Source organism: Podarcis gaigeae (genome assembly GCF_964106915.1).
Source record: "Podarcis gaigeae genome assembly, chromosome: 7".
Taxonomy (NCBI): Eukaryota; Metazoa; Chordata; class Lepidosauria; order Squamata; family Lacertidae; genus Podarcis; species Podarcis gaigeae.
The window spans coordinates 22,143,479-22,161,034 of record NC_139683.1 but is presented as its reverse complement, the minus strand read 5'-3'; the positions used below and the strand labels follow the sequence as shown (position 1 = coordinate 22,161,034).

Below are 17,556 nucleotides of genomic sequence, written 5' to 3'. Positions count from 1 at the left end.
GATAGGAGACTCCTATTCCCCTCTCAGAAATGCAATTCTCATAGTGATTTGACCATCAATCCTCCTTCCTAGGAAACTCTGAAAATGGTACATTTGAGAGGAACAGGTGTTTCCAAACAGCACCCTGAAAATGACAGTTCTTAGATTTTGGAGGGGAAGCCATGAGACCCTTTGTGCTAGCCCTGCCTTCAGCATCACCATCCTCCACTAGCTCCATCTCTTCTGACTGAATATTTGGTGAAAGTCTGAAATGGGGTCTGTGAACATTTGGCTGTGCATACAGAGGCTCCTCTGGATGACAGAGCCCCAGTTACACAGGGCTCCCAATCATATAAGAAGACAATGCACTTTCAGCTGAAGACATGTAGTCTGCCCCTCCAGACATTAACTGAATGTGGGGAGGTCAGAAGGGGCAGAGATGGCAGGGCCAACATGCCCAGTCACCCTCTGCCCTCTGTCTGTTAGCAAAAGATGTCTAATTTACAAATCGTTACAATCTTAAATACACAGGTATTGCTGCAATCTGTTACAGGGTGGATGAACGCTCCTGTGTCACCTTGGAGATAGATAATTACCTCTGCAATCAGATCCCCATTTTCTGCATGGACTTGAGCAATCGCACCAATTTGTTTGCACTGAGAAAAGGCAGAGTGTAGCTCTAGATCTCCAACCATATAGACACCTTTATATGCCATAAACATCTTAAAGGAGTTTACACCCTTTTCCTGGGCTAGGGTTTTCATCTCTTCTTTAACCTGAAAACACAACAAAAAATTGTTAAATGTTCAAACCTCACAATATCCTCTTGAATTTATTTGGCATCAAATCTTACCATCTGATTGGCTAAATTATTTGAGTGTATTATTTGACAGAGATATTTCTACTTGACTGGCAGAACACCAAAATTTCAAAGGATATTCTTTAGGAGACAGTAAGATTTCTCTTTGAAATGTTGTAACCGATAATTATACAATACTTTAATGACATGAAATAATTCCTTTAGGGACTATGACTCTTTTTTGGTTATGTATTTTTGGAATTCTTGTTTACTATGAAAAAGATAAGCTATTACATTATCGTTCAATTAAATTTTTTATAATTAAATAACTTTTAAATTAGCTTCTTTAAAAAATTCCCAGGACTAAATCCTCTGGCTACTTTAGCACATCCATCTTGGAAGGCTTCAACTCTGGGCTCCTGAGCATGGTAAAAATTTAGTTTATTACATGTATATATCATTTCACACATCCAAAAGTGTCTTGAAGAGAATTAAAGTTATGAAATACTAAATACATAAAACACTTCAATTAAAAGAATACAGATACCAAATACTAAGGGTTGTAGCTAAAGAAGTTGTCCCGTTTACGCAAGCTTGTGAAACTATTTATGTATGCTACTACATACATGCTACTACTGTGGCCCGTGTTTTGTTAGCCCCAAAATGGAAAATGAGCGAGGTCCCAGCCAAAGAAGAATGGCAACTAACTGATGGAATATGTGCAGCTTGCAGATTTAACATATAGAGTAAGAGAACAAGAAGAACATATGTTTAAAGAAGCTTGGAAAATGTTTACTGAATATATTTAAAAATGCTGGTAGCATTAAGTTAAGTTCAACAGTGAAAACAAGTTTTGATGGATGTAACAATGGATTACTGAATGGTTTAGTTCATGTAAAATATGCAGGGATGCACTATATGCAAAATGAAAGAGAAGAAGGGAAGTCATTGATTTAAGGTTGTTTAAATGAATATTTTGAAATGTAAATCAGAAAATGTAATAATATATATATATAGAGAGAGAGAGAGAGAGAAACATAACTTTCTCTCCCTCTTCTTTCCTCACCAATTCTCACACAAACCCCCATGTCAAATCTGCTCCAGCAAGCAGGCAGAAACCCTAAAAGAAATCTGTGGAGTGTGCAGGAGGTAGAAGAAGAAGAAGAAGAAGAAGAAGAAGAAGAAGAAGAAGAAGAAGAAGAAGAAGAAGGGGGAAGGACCACTGAGCAAGCTGAGGGCCATGAGTGAATGCAGCAACTTCATCTCATACAACCCATCATGTTTCTGTCCAAAGAAAAGTAACAATCTAAAACAGTACAAAATATGTACCTCCCCCCCCCCCCCAGAATGAACACAAGTAGCTGCCCAGCAAGAAGCAAGAGGAAGAAAGGCAAATTTAAATGTGCCTTGGCAAGAATGCCACACACACCGTTTTCCATGCAACTCGTGGCATCTGTCCTTGGCACATGTTGGACACACTGGAAGGAACAAGCATGCTACTGGCCTTCTGCTTACCTTGTCGCTCCACCACGTGACGGCCACATGAAGTGCATAATCGCAGCAGACTTTGGGATCTGCCCAGCTTCTCCATCTCTCATAGGCTTCAATGAGAGAACAGCCTTTCTGAGGTATCGCAAAGTCAATGATCATTGTCGTGCCTCCTGCTACAGCAGCCTAAAAAAGAAAAGAAAAAGAGATTGGCAATGAAGGAAGTGTCTCAAGGTTCTGCTTTCTCCCGATTACCCTTTCAGTCCCTTGCAAAATATGAAAGGCTTAAAATTCATGCACTGTTGAAGCATTTATTTCAAAATAAAATAAATTCCCATCATGCTCTGTCTCACAGTTTTTTTACTAAAGAAAGTAACTTGTTTGTGTCTGTGTGTGAGTGTGTGTATGTAGGAGAGAATCAATTTTCTCATTTTTGCTGTAGCCAGTCAAGCCCGGGCTCAGTGATTATTGGGAAGCTTGGAGGTTGACTAAGTAATTATATGGGTTATGCAATTATATGGATGAAAGCAATTTTTTGTTGGTAAGCACTGGAAGGAGAGGCTAAAGGGAGGCATACCGGTGTATGGCTCTGGATATCATGGATTCTGGGAGGGGAGTTTGGGGAAATGCCATCTTGCCAAATGGGGGGGGATACAAAAGCTGGGTATTAACTACAGGAGTGCATATGTTAAATACTTTGAATAATTGGAATACATATAATTGACAGATAGAGAGGCAGAAGTACCTCTATTTTATTTATTCTATTTTCTCTGTTAGAAGTCCTTTATCTTGAATTGAGGAAGACATACACAGGAAGGGGATAGTTGGGAGAAAGGTGGTCCCTGCAGGAAAGGCAGCATAGAAAGGTCCTCTCCTTTTTTCTCATTCCTTGGTTTCCCTTATTACTTTTTGTTATTTAGACCAGTTTGATTTTTATTGTGTTTTATGCCAAAAACTTCCAATAAAGAAGCACTTATTTAAAAAGGTCCTGTACTAATTCGGCCGTGCAGCTAGTTCTGCGATGCTGGCTGTGGTTTCCAGGTGACTGCTTCTTCTCAACAAACACAGCTGCAAATGAATGGGTCTTAGAGTGCAAATATGTGGCTTTAGTTGCAGCAAACAGGAACCTAACCTGAAGTGCACTTCACCGGAGAAATGTCGGAGACATAATGCATTGGAAACAGGAGCATGCATGTGTTGCATGTGGGGTTGTGTGTGTGTACAGGCCAGAGGTTTTGTGCTGCACCAAAGATCCTGATGGAAAAGTCTGCAGCATTGCCGAGCCTCACCAAGCAGATGGTATGCAGAATGGGGGGGGAAGGGAGCCAGAAGCACCTTAGGCACTCAATTAAGCAGGGGCCGTTTTCCTAGTGCCGGCTGAGCTGGAAAAATAAATCTGTGTATCAGCAGAACAATACTGGAGGTGGAAGTGATGACTTTGAAATATGGCACCTGCAATACAGAGCAGTGTTGCATTAGAAACTAACACCCCTTGGGATGCTTGCTGAGGAACCCATTTGAAGGGGCATGAAATATATTTCTCCAGAGGCAGGGCAATCGCGTAAACAAAGGAGTGGAGATGGCGTAACCTGCAGGCGACCCCAAAATTACCGAGGGCAGCTGGTGAAGAGTGAAGAGCATGATTATCAGGGGGGAAAGAACTGAAAGCGTTTTAAGGGACTAAGATCAAGTAAGGGAACTGCAATGGCAGATGAATCTCAGGGTTAATGAATGCAGAATAATGCACACCAGTGACATGGACTGTTGATTTCTTAATGGAATGGCCTGAATCGCCTCGGGCAGTGTTTCTCAAACTAAGAGCCAGGACTTACCAGTAATCTTTGAGCCATGCTCAAGTGGACCTCAGCACCACCTCCTGCACCCAGCACCTCCTCACTTGCCTGCCCTGCCTCTGGTTGTGCCATGACCTTTTGTTGTGCCATGACCAAGGACCAAGCGACTGGCAGGGTCAGGAGAACAGAGAGCCTCGTGGGGAGAGGAGGGAAGGAAGGCCTCCCTCCTCTGAGGGGAAAAGGCTGCAGGAGGGGCTGAAGGAAATTTTCTGTGGCATAAAAGTTCAATACAGTGGTACTTCGGGTTAAGTACTTAATTCGTTCCGGAGGTCTGTTCTTAACCTGAAATTGTTCTTAACCTGAAGCACCACTTTAGCTAATGGGGTCTCCCGCTGCCGCCGCACCGCCGGAGCACGATTTCTGTTCTCATCCTGAAGCAAAGTTCTTAACCTGAAGCACTATTTCTGGGTTAACGGAGTCTGTAACCTGAAGCGAATGTAACCTGAAGCGAATGTAACCTGAGGTACCATTGTATTGCTATTAATCACACATGAACTGGAAGTAGGGAGGAAATGGGGTAAGAGAGGAAATCGTTACAAGAGGAAGAAGTAAATATGTGAAAGGACCAAGGAGAAGGCATGAATGACCTTGGGTTAAGGTAGAAGCTGGGTGTGGAAAGAATGAGAGAAGAAATGACAGGAGATGGGAAAAACATCCTTTGAGGCATATAGGGAGGGATATGGGAAAAGGCAAAAGGAAAAACTCTCTCCACTTAAGGGTCTCTGAATCAACAGATTGAGTGGGAAGGCTGTCACAAGACCTCCAGAGCAAATGCCTGAACTTCGCATGAGGAAAGCTGAGCTATGGAACTCCCTGCCACCAGGAAAATACCATGGCAAACCATTCAGCAATTTCAAGAGATGGATTAGGTATCAGTAGAAAGTGATGTCAGGAACTGCCACTGGTTATGCCGAACTCTGCCTCCACCTGTCACCATTTTGTGACTGGTGGGCCTCTGTAATACTTAGTTGTCTTAACTGAACCTGGGGGTAGAAATGGGCTGGGGGAAGCTGCCCTAGGGAGAAGGGGGTTGGGAGGACCATTCAAAGCCACTGCCCAAAGTCAACGGCACACATACCCACAGCCTTTCTGTCAGAATTGACAGGTGGAAGGGCTCCAATTTTTGGCTTGGCTGACAGGGCCAAACAAAAGTTCTAGACCCATCCATTGGTTGTGGGTGGGTGGGTGGTGTCTCCAGTTTAGGGTGGGAGAGTAAGGAAAGGTTGAGGCATAAAGCTATTCTCTGATACTCCTGGAAAACCAAGCAACACCCCCCCCCCCATTACAGCTTTTAGCCAAAATTCTCTGTGTTTCAAAGTAATATTCTTAAATGAGCATAGCGCAAAAGCTCCTGGATGTTTAGTCAGCAAAGGTTTGTGGGCCTCGTTTATCAGTCTTGATGCACCTTTTCATGCTGATTTCCTTTTGCTTTTCAGTAAGATTTTATTTACCAAAATCCAGCCCTCTGATGTCATACAATCAAATAAAAAAAGAGGCATTTAAGCATTTTAAAGGAAATATGCAAGGGAATATCCATCCTTTCTCTGCCCTTGAACCCCATCATGTCTCGTTAGAGATATATATTTATATCTGCAGACAGAGATATGCCATACTTTTTAATTATTAGAGTAAAAGCAAACATTAAATTCACTTTTGCAATAGGCGTGATATGAAACTCAGCCCTCTGATCCTTTCTAATTATTTACTCTGCTTTTAAATAATTAATCTGGGGGATGTTTATATGTTAAGAAATTACATGGCAACACTCAATGGGGAAAAGGCCAAAGACTGCAAATCTGCCAGTTCTGCCACTTTGAGCAATAAATCACTTATTCTAAAGTCTACTAAACAGATTCACCAGCTTCCAGGGATCCTTCCATTTCTGGTACAAGATTTATTTCTTCGCTGAATTATTGTAAATAATATTACTGACCCTTAAATTTTTTTTTTAATGAACGGCACTTACCAGAGCAAAACATGGAACACTAAAGTATTTTGTTACTCTGCAAACTGATTAAAATTAGCCTTGTTAATTGCAACAACCTCTTTCCTAAACTTTGGAACTTTACATTTTTGTTATTGTCTTACTATGTATTTTGTGATCTGATTTTGTATTTTTGCGTTGCAAACTGCCCTGTGATCTTTGGATGACAGGCGGTATACAAATTTAATAAATAATAGCAACAATAACTTTTATAGACAAAGCAAGTATTTTTGCAAGACGTTTGCTCCTTGACCAATGAGCTAAGTGTGTGTGGCTTCTCAGATATCAGCTGCAAATCAATTAATATACAAGTATGCACAGAAGGACAATAAAAACATGCATCTACTACATGTTTATTTTATGTAAACATTTTTACATAAAATATACATTTATTATTATTGCTTTTAGTTTAGATTTAAGAATGACATGTGAGAAAATTCTGGCACTTTCCCCATTATTTGAGCAACAGAAATATCCAGGGACAACCTTTAACAGGGTCAGTTCCCTTGTACTGTAGTTTGTTAAGGGTTGCTGGGAATTTTAACCGGGGGGGGGGGGTTAACAACACTGTGCAGAAATCTTTGAGGGGAAAACTGTGCTCCCAAAGTGCTTTGAAAGTACAATGCGTACACCAGCTCACAGTGGGAACAGTGGGCTTTTCCTGATCTAAGATGTACCTGGACTTATGTTCCACCTGTACATTTGTAAACAAAATCTACCATTAGAAAATGCCATAAGCCTCACGCGTCCTCCTTCCAAAAGAAACTAAACCCAGGAGAGCGATGTGCCCTTAGAACTTCTGCTTCTAAGAGTAAAGTGGGTGACCACAACGGCAATCTCTTCACTGTGTATGGCCGCTACAAGATATAGTCTCGTTTTCTCGGGTTTTCTTTAATGATGGGCCAGTTTAGGGAAAATATCATGGCCCCTTAAAGAGCCTAAATCCTTCCTAATTTGCTTACTGCTTTGCAACTCTTGCAAATTGATTTGCATTTATATAAATTTGCATATGTGTCCGTGTGTGTATAAATGTGTGTATGTGCATGTATACATATCATGCCATATAATGGCACAAGGAATCATGACATATATTTCATAGTGTACTGTACTGTTATGTAAGGGGTTTAATTAATAGAGATGCTAACATGATTTAAGGCAGTAGCAGGTCAGGGGTAGACCAGTGGCGGAGCTTCAAGCTCCATCGGGGGCGGAGAGCAGGCAGGGGCATGGCTGGCCACCCACAGGGGCATGATGCCCAGCATGAGGGGGGGCCAGCCACGATGGCACCCCACCGGGATCGTGCTGCCAGAGGCGATGCACTCCGCCCGCACCCCTGTTCCTCCACCAGTGGAGTAGACATATCCTTCTAAAGTATGTGAAATGTGAACTTGAACTGTGATAATGCTTATTGCTTGCCTGGATGGAGATGGAGGGGGGGGGTTGTGTGTGTGTGTGTGTGTGTGTGTGTGTGTGTGTGTGTGTGTAGGTAGGTAGAAAGCTCTAACAATTCTCTTGTTTTTGTTGTAATCCCAGAGTTTGTGGGTAGACAATTTTGTCCATGCTTCGTTTTGGTTAGTGCACCTTGTTCATTCCTATTTGCTTTTTATTTGCTTGCATAAAGGTAAAGGCAAAGGGACCCCTGACCGTTAAGTCCAGTCGTGGACAACTCTGGGATTGCAGCACTCATCTCGCTTTACTGGCAAAGGGAGTCGGCGTTTGTCTGCAGACAGCTTCCGGGTCATGTGGCCAGAATGACTAAGTTGCTTCTGGCAAACCAGAGCAGCGCACGGAAACACCGTTTACTTTCCCGCCGGAGCGGTACCTATTTATCTACTTGCACTTTGTGGTTTCGAACTGCTAGGTTGGCAGGAGCAGGGACCAAGCAACGGGAGCTCACCCTGTTGCAGGGATTTGAACCGCTAACCTTCTCATCAGCAAGCCCTAGGCTCTGTGGTTCAGACCACAGCGCCACCCACATCCCATATTTTTTTGCATAAACCACACCCCAAAAAAATCAGCAGAAGCCCTCACCCATGGCCTCTACAAGGGCTTAATTTGCCTCACAGTTTGCCATGAAATCTATAGGCAGCACAGCTACACAAATATACTATTTATGTAAGCACACATTAGTGGACAGTGGATTTGCTCCTTTGTGTAACTTATGTCAAACTTTCGCTGACCCTGGAATATCTTTGCCAGCTGGCAGATGTTTACTAACTTTGCTAACAGTGGGGTTCCTTGTTGTTTATTTTAATGTCAAACCTTATTTGAGTTTAGATGAACTGTTGACTTTAAAGGTTAGTGGCTCTACCTTATCCAAATGTCACAGACTGATTTCTCAATGCCCAATATATTAGGCCTACATGCATCTGTGTGAGAAGGGGTGTCTCAGCTCCCCATGACCAATGGTAAGGAATACTGAAGGGACCTGTACACAGAAGCACCTGCATGCAGGTGGGAAGACCTACATCGCAATATACAAAACCTGCCATCTCCCATTCCCCTCCTCTCCCCCAAATTTAGATGCTTTCTCATGGATATTGCTCACCTCTTGGATGAGATCATGGAAGCAGGATCAGGAAAGCCCAGAGCTGCTCCATTCTTTCTATAGCTTCAGTGACTTGAAAGAGATGCAAAAAGCAATCTAATCCAAGCCCCTGCTTCAAAATAAAATCATATAGGGACTCATCCATACTTTTGCTTGTCCCACCGCTCCCCACATGCTCCGAGGAAACCCAGTCTTTAACTGTGGAATCAGAGCAAACGTCAACTTAGTTTTTTCCAGATTGATGTCTGCTATAATTTAGTGCTAAGGAACAGGTTTTCCGAAGGGAAAACAGTGGGTGGAAAGGCAAAACTGCTCAGTGGAAAACCACTCAGACCTGCGCTTTCCAGGGACAGGACAAGCAAAGTGGGGGAAAGCCCTAGATCTCTGCTGTTGGCCTATACAATCCAGGCCAGTGTGTGTCAGGTGCATAAGGCAGGTGCACTGCTTAAGGTTAAGACTCACTGATGGAATTCCATGGCGTCCTTTTTCCTTGCTAAACTTCTGCTGCAGTTACATTCCTGCTGGGACCTGCAGGGATAGTTCAAGACATGGGGCTGCTTGCTTTGCTCCCATAGAAAACTCCCTTGCTCCAAGTGACAGCTTGCTCTGCTTGGGCCATTGGGCCAACTCCTTTGCATACACAGACTCACTATCAGAAGGCATGGCGATGGCCACTCATTGCACACTTTTAAAACAAGTGTTGACCTGCCAATAGCTATTAGCTGTAGTGGCAAAACCTCCATGGGAAGAAGCAGTAAATAATTGAATACTGTTTGATGGGGAATAAGAATGCCTATTGCCTTCAGTCTGTTTTCTGGAGAAATTTGATTGGTCACTGCAAAAAAACAAAAACGAAACCTGAACTAGGTGAACCTTTAGTCTGATCCAGCAGGTCTTTTGGTTCTGTGATTATATCACACAGTTTAAGATGTCTATGTCTGTTTGGAGCCATGCTCTTGAATATAAGCTCCCCGTATACTACTTTCCTTTAAAAAATGTGCGAATTATTTTCCATATTTACAGCAATGACATGAATAAAGGAATGCTTTAATAGAAAGGCTTACATTATGCAGCAATGAATCTTCCAGCATGTGTGTTTGCGTGTTAAAGAGGAAGAGAGATCCAAAGTAAATTTATTGATCTACGTTTCTTTGGAAAACTTTGGGTCAACTCACCATCCCAGTCAATCTGTTTCAAAGAGCAAAGTCAGCAAACCTACCCTATGTGTCAAGGCTGGCATACCAACCAATTATAAGATATTTTTTGGAGTGCTTTGGTGACCCCCTTGAACTCCCTCAGAAAGCTATTCAAAGCATTCTGACACTGTTTCTTGCAACAGAATAAAAATTAATAACCACTCTCTCCTGTGCAGAAAATCAATTGGAAGGTAAGTCCGTACCAAAATACAAGACAAAGCACAGAAAACAGCAAATTCAAAAACCCACTTGGCTTCATCCGGGGTGGGGGACGGGAAAGCAAAGCTATGCTTTCAAGGAGAGGAAAACTGAAGAGGGAGTGCGCCACACAACAGGGGTCGCGGATGTGGTGCCCACTGCCACAGCGGCACCTCACTGCCAAGCGAAGAAAGATTTAAGAACTTGTTCTTTGTCTATTTTTTGAGGGCAGGCCCTAGGTTTGAGGAGGCCCCAGGCAAACACACTTTGCTTGGGGTGCCTCCTCTTTTGGTAGGCTCTGGCAGCCTCACCTGGCAACAATGGCTGTAGAAGGCATAGCTGTCAACCTTCCCTTTTTTTGCGGGTCAAACATCTGCTTTGCATGCAGAAGGTTCCAGGTTCAATCCCCGGCATCTCCAGGTAAAACTGACAAAAGATTCCTAGCCTGAAACCCTGGAGGGCTGCTGCCAATCAGTGAGCAAGATGTTCCAGTAGGTTTGCATAAGGGAGCTGCCTATGTTCCTAGTGGGGCTGATAGCAGCTGCACTGGCTGGATGAGATCGGTCATTTTAATTTCTAATCACAGCCATGCTGTATCAAGGGCACTGATGAACAAAAGTGGATTGTGAGAGCCCTTGTGGTGGCAAATAGCAAGGCTGGAAGGACAAACAGCCACCTTCTGCTACTCAGTGGTCTGAAAATCTCACTGACTTTTCTATGTTTCAGTGCATGCCTGATAGCCACTGCTCTTGTTTAAACAACTATATGGACTGCCTAATATTATTATGTATGTTTAAATTAGGATAGAATCATAAGTGTTGATTCTCATTCAACAGCAGGAATATGCAGCTGTACCATATGGGGAATGAACCTGCAACCTTGGCATCATCAGCACCATGCTCTAACCAACTGAGCTATTGCCAACATCAACTGTGAGGCTTTCATTTTCTCTAATTGAAATTTCCTTTTTCTTTTTGGGCATTGGTGGGAATGAAAATGGAAGCGGTGCTGCTGGTGAGATATGCTACTCAAGACTGCAGCCTCCTACACAGCCAAGCAAGGCAAAGCTACAGGCAACTGAATCAGAATGTAATAAGAACCTGCTGGGTCAAGCCAGTGACTCATCTGTTCTCACAGTGGCCAAGAAGAAGCAGGATCCAAGCACAAGCGCACTCTCCCCTCCTGTGGTTTCCAGCATAGCTTTATTCTCCCTGAATTTGTCTGAATCTCTTTTAAAGGTTGCCGCTGCCTCCTGTGGCAGTGAGTTCCATAGGTTAACTATGCTCTGTGTGAAGAAATACTTTCTTTTATCTGTCCAGAATCCTCCGCTTCATTGGATGCCCACAAATTCTAGCGTTATGAAACAAGGAAAAATGCATCCGGGTCAAATGTCATATGGACTTTGGTCCTCAGCAATTAAATTACACAATCTCTGGTTGAATATATAGCCACAGGACAGACACGGACTGGCCCCCAGGCACAGACTGGCCCCCAAACTGCAGGCCTCTTAAATGGCTTTTGAAAGCAGCTGCTCTGGTGATACAGAGAGTGTGTGTCATTCAAAACAAAACAAAAAAGGGGGGAAAGAACTAGTTTTTTAAAAGTGCTTTCCAACATGCTTCTCTGGACTAGGCTAGACAGCTTGCTTTCTTATTTGATGACAGCATCTTGATGCCCTTAACAGCTGCCTGAGAAACAGAAGCTGAACAGGTGCAGCTCTTTGCATTACTGTTATCACTACTCCTGAAAATGATGCAGCTGTTCAATTTCTGTCCATCACTCAGGAATTAGAAGCGTGGAGTCCCTGTTGGGGACACACACACACACGCAGCACTACTATGAATCGAGGCTTTTCAGTTCTAGATCACCTCTTTAAATATAGCTCAAGGTTCACATTGAGCCAAAACGGACTGTGCCAAGGATGCCAGAGAAAGTTTCTAAGCACCTGTAGTGCAGTATGCAGACAATTTCAGCTTTGAAGCATGGAAATCTTGGAGGAAATGAGCAAAGAACAGTTTTTCTCTCTGTCTTGTAACACTAGAGATCAGAATCATCCAGGGAAGCTGAGCGTTGGAAGGTTTAGGACAATAAAAGGAAGCAGTTCTTCACGCAGCACATAGTTAAACTGTGGAACTTGCAGTGACTGTCACCAACTTGGAAGGCTTTAAAACAAATTTGGGCACAATAAGGCTATCAGTAGCTACTAGCCATGATGCTAGGCTTAGCCTCTGCACTGGAAGGCAGTAACGCTTCTGAATACTAGTTGCCAAAAACCACAGGAGAGGAGAGTGCTCTTGGGCTGGGGTCCACCTTGAGGGTTTCCCACAGGTATCTGGTCTGCCACAAGTATTGGAGGAGGTGTGACCATTGTCCTGATCTAGCAGAACTGTTCTCATGTTCTGATATACAGTAGTACCTTGGGACGTGGGTGGCGCTGTGGGTAAAACCTCAGTGCCTAGGACTTGCTGATCGTATGGTTGGCGGTTCGAATCCCCGCGGCAGGGTGAGCTCCCTTCGTTCGGTCCCAGCTCCTGCCCGCCTAGCAGTTCGAAATCACTCTTAAGTGCAAGTAGATAAATAGGGACCGCTTTATAGCAGGAAGGTAAACGGTGTTTCCGTGTGCTGCGCTGGTGCTGGCTCGCCAGAGCAGTTTCGTCACGCTGGCCACATGACTCGGAAGTGTCTGCGGACAGCGCTGGCCCCCGGCCTCTTAAGCGAGATGGGCGCGCAACCCCAGAGTCGGTCACGACTGGCCCGTACGGGCAGGGGTACCTTTACCTTTAGTACCTTGGGTTACATGCGCTTCAGGTTACAGACTCCGCTAACCCAGAAATAGTACCTCGGGTTAAGAACTTTGCTTCAGGATGAGAACAGAAATCGTGCTCCGGCGGTGCGGCGGCAGCGGGAGGCCCCATTAGCTAAAGTGGTGCTTCAGGTTAAGAACAGTTTCAGGTTAAGAACGGACCTCCGGAACGAATTAAGTACTTAACCCGAGGTACCACTGTACACACATTGGTTAGGGGAGAGATTGTCAGAAAAGTACAAATACTGTAGTGATAAAAGTATCTGATTAACTCAGTTGGGGGAGAAATCTAACAAGATTTTTAGTATGGTAATACAGAATCCGTTCCGGAAGTCCGTTCGACTTCCAAAATGTGGCTTCTGATTGGCTGCAGGAAACTCTGTCGGACATTTGGCTTCCAAAAGAATGTTCGAAAACGGAAACACTGACTTCCGGTTTTCAATTGTTTGGGAGCTGAAACATACGAGTTCCGGGGCGTTCTGGGGTGTATATAAATTTAATAAATAATAATAACTGACTTGCAAGGCCAAGCTAACTGTCAAGTTCACCAGCACATCTTCAGGCTGGACATGTCAAGCAAATCATGGGGTGTGGTGGGTTTGAGAAAAAGCTATTGCTGGATAGCCGTTGTTTGAAGAATTAGAGGTGTTAAAATGGTGAGGTATTATTCGTTAATGTGTAACAGATCTCGGGCAGTCAGTAAAGTTGTGTGAAGAAATGGCAATATGTGTTCCACTTGACTAATCCGTAGCCATTAAATTCCAGAAAAGAAGATCTATGCAAACATTTATCAGGTCCTGTAAACCTGTGGAAAGCGATCTTTCAAAGTGTTGATATCAGGACAAATCCCAGTTATTTGGACTGGAGATAAGGAACAGAAGGCTTTGAGGAAAAGGAAAAGGGTTGCTAAAAGGCAGATTTTAAACAGAAAGGAGGAGGAGGAGCCCATTCCAGAGGGAGATATCTGGATGTTAGGACTTTTTTATGAATTTGCAATATCCTCAATTCTGTGCCACCCAAGGCACTTCCAGATTATCTTGTCTGGTGAGGTTTCATCCTGATCCACTTCCAGAGGCTAAATAACTGTCCCATCAAAGCAAGTGTTTCCCCAAACTTTCCTGGTTAGTGGGTTTGTTGTGCAGGGCACACCAAGCAACTATAATTGCACAACATGAATTTGCTGGGACATGACTGAATCCGACCTGGAATACTGATAGTCTAGAAGAGCCCCCAAAGAGGAGGAAAGTGAACAAGCAGAGGCTGCCTCACAGGTGTCTCTCATTTGCTCACTTGGGCCACACAGCCTGGCCTTACTCTTCCTTCTGCACCACCCCAAGAAAGATGGTGAGCAAACAGATAGACAGCCCTGTGGAACACCCATTCATCAGGTGTCAAGGAAATAAACACACACTACACCGAAAAGGTGAAATTGACTGGGAAAATGAGAAACCAGGAAGAGAAGAATTTTAAGAAGGAATGGAAAAAATTTATAACGTATTTAAGAGAACACCGTAAACAACTAAAAACTTTGGCAGGATTTGAGTAATGCTTGTAATGTACGAAAAACTATTGCAAAAACGGATTGTTTTTCTTAAAAAAAATAGAGAAAATAAGGCAAGCAGTTGGAAAAAAAGATTGATAATGGTAACCATGGAAGGGTGGAGAGAAGTCAAAGGATTCAGGGAATCCTAAATGATGATGTGGACAATTTGTTTGAATTTAAACACACACACACACACACACACACACACAGAGAGAGAGAGAGAGAGAGAGAGAGAGAGAGAGAGAGGAGAGAGAGACACACACACACACACACAGAGGGGGGGGGACTTTTAAACTGATCTATCATAAACATTGTTAAGTGTGTGTGTATGTATATTTATTCAGGGCCGGATTTAGGTTTGATGAGGCCCTAAGCTACTGAAAGCAATGGGGCCCTTTATATGTCCAGCTGTCCTTTGTGAACAACAAATTGTCGCTGTTTTTTGTTTTGAATATATGCTATATGGTAATTTATGGACCTAATTGGTATCTAAAGCCATTTGCACATAACAAATAGGAGCCTACACAACACAAAACACTGTCGCTGTATGTGGGTTTTATTTTATTTGTTTTTTATTTTGGAAATGTACATCCAGGTTTTTTTTTCTTTTAATTTTTTGGGGGCCCCCAAGAGAGTGGGGCCCTAAGCTATAGCTTGCTTAGCTTATACGTAAATCCGGCACTGTTACAATAAGGAAAACACTAATTACCTTTGTCCCTTGATAGAAGTCGTCTTTCGACTGCGTGCCCATGAAGGGGAACTGCAGGTGCGTGTGAGGATCAATCCCGCCGGGCAGAACCAGTTTGTTGGAGGCATCTATCACCTGGACGCCTGCTAGGGATGGCGGCTGGAGATGCGACCCCACCGCTTTGATTTTCCCATCCTCCACGTACACATCCGCAACTTGCGAACAGTCCGCGTTCACAACTCGCCCGCCTCGGATCCAAATCTTCTGCATGGTCTTCTCCCGCTTCTGTGCGTAAAGTTTCTGGGAAAGGCGCTCCGCGTTTGCAAAGTAGTGGCAGCAGTTGCAGCAGCACTTTTAAAGTTTTCTCCCTCTGCCGGCAGTCACGTGTAACTTTCCCTGCCGGGGGCTGAGAGGGTTTAACCCTTTGTTCCCTATTCCTCCCCCCCCCCCGTGTTTGTAAGAGTGAGAATTACTATCGCCCTTCCTCTCCCTGCACCTAATTACTTCCCCACTAGCCTTTTCCTTGCAACAAGAGTGGGTGGGGCGCTGCTTTTCCACGAGGAAGTTTGTGGGTGCTGCTCAGCATTACAGCTGTGTTTAGAATGAGGGTTTTAGGTCAGTAGTTTTGGAAGCAGTTTGTGTGAAATTAAATTAAGTAAGACTGTATTTCAAAATGGCTGGTACAGCTTTTCCCCAAGCAGCCACTTCCTTACTCTTTATTCTGTGCCATTCTGAAAACTCGAATTGGGAGTATTTTGCCCAATTCCACGAGGACTATAGACACATCCGTCTCCGTCCCTGTCTTCTTTCTGAATCTCCGCTATCTGAGAGGGCTAAAGGAACAATGCAAAATAATTAAATAAATTGCGCTACACATTGCGGGATTGTACGTTGTCCAATTAGCTTCTTATGCCTTACTTTAAAAAGGGATCGAGCCTGGTTAAAGCGGCGTTTCAGGATAGTGAAAGGAAGCAAAACGGAAATCTTACAATTACCCGGGAGTAAATGTAAATGCAAGCCGGAGGGGCTTACTTTTGAGTAAATAGCCCAAGGCTTATGCAGCGCTGGAAATGCAAGAGTTCAACTGCATCTAGTGGGAATAGCAACTCCAGTCCTAAGTAGAGTTACTGCATTCAGAACATTCGTTGCCATCTTCCTTTGAAAGCAGGGCAAACTAAATGTAAAAATGTCAATGCAGATTTAAAGGTACCAGGTAAATTTATTGAAGGATCTGGGCGTCAGTAGCAGTTTCCAAAAATAATTATCTCACATCCCACCTTATGGAGTAGGTCACCTTTTTAAAAAAATGTTTTTAGAACTGAGCTGTATAAAATTCAGTGGCAGTATGCAGCCCTATCTTGTGCATCTCCAATCTGAAGCAAATCTCGAATTAAATCAGCTCTACTTCCCAGTAAAGAGCACTTATATGTAGGATTTCAGGCTTGTGTTGTGTTCCTAATCACATTTACTTGGAAGCAGAGATGCCAGTACAGTGGTACCTTGGTTTGCAACCATTTTGGATTACAACCGTTTTGGATTACAACCACATCAAACCCTGAAGTGTGTGTCCCTTTTTTTGTATTACAACCCATTTTCTTTTTATTACAACCCATTTTTTTGGGAGGCCCCATTGGTGAAAGTGCATCTTGGATTACAACCTGTTTTGGTTTACAACCGGACCTCCGGAACAGATTATAGTTGTAAACCAAAGTATCACTGTATGGCAGAACTTTAGTGTAGAGAAGTCCAAGGCCCCAGTCAGAAAAACGAGCCAGAAGGCCTCTGTATACAGCAGAACTATCTCACTACATTTTGAAGTAAATATACATTACCATCTAAAGACAGAACTTCCATTTTAGACCAGCATCTGAAATTCCCTAACTGCACCACTGCCAAGGAGTTTCACCACCAGTGGAACTAAGTACTTAGTAAACATGTTTAGAATTCCGCTATTAATGTGTGTACCTAAATGAATGCTTAGCACCTCAAATTTCTAGCTTCCCTTTTCACATAGAAACTGGCCATAAAGATAAAGGGCTTCTTAGCAAGAGTGTGACTGGTCACACACAGAGCTTCAAGGCACAGTAGATATTTAGCATGTCTCCGTACCCCAGTTGTTACAGCTGCAGAGAGTAGCCCATATGTGGTGGAATTGTAGGCCAGGTGCTTAAATGTAGAGATTAAGACCCTATGGATGCCCAGAGCTTCTGTACTCTTGCTGGGCTTGCAGCATGGCAGCAATCTCTCCCTCCCCCATTTTTAGGGGAATGACAGAAACCAGGGCTCTACACTATCACACTTTCCACATTAAGTATTGTTTTCACGAAGGAATAGAGGGGGTGAAATGCAAATTTAGAACCAACCCCTTCGTACATGTGAACCAGGTTATCAATTTCAAAAACTCTGTTTGCAAGCTATAATTACAAGTTTGTCCTATTATGCTATGAAGCGCCATACAACAGATTGCTACAAGCTTG

The 17,556-nt window shown here is 43.4% G+C and overlaps 1 protein-coding gene across 1 annotated transcript in view; it reads right to left on the bottom strand.

Moving 5' to 3' along the window:
* DPYS (dihydropyrimidinase) overlaps positions 1 to 15,476 on the bottom strand; it is a 48,091-nt gene extending 32,615 nt beyond the window's left edge. The window contains exons 1-3 of the mRNA XM_083749247.1: positions 15,101 to 15,476; positions 2,294 to 2,452; positions 576 to 755 (exon numbers count right to left, since the gene is read on the bottom strand). Of these exons, the coding sequence (XP_083605373.1) occupies positions 576 to 755; positions 2,294 to 2,452; positions 15,101 to 15,349 (588 nt within the window). The 5' untranslated portion in view covers positions 15,350 to 15,476. The remainder of the gene's footprint in view (positions 1 to 575; positions 756 to 2,293; positions 2,453 to 15,100) is intronic.
* Between the last annotated feature and the right edge of the window lie 2,080 nt (positions 15,477 to 17,556).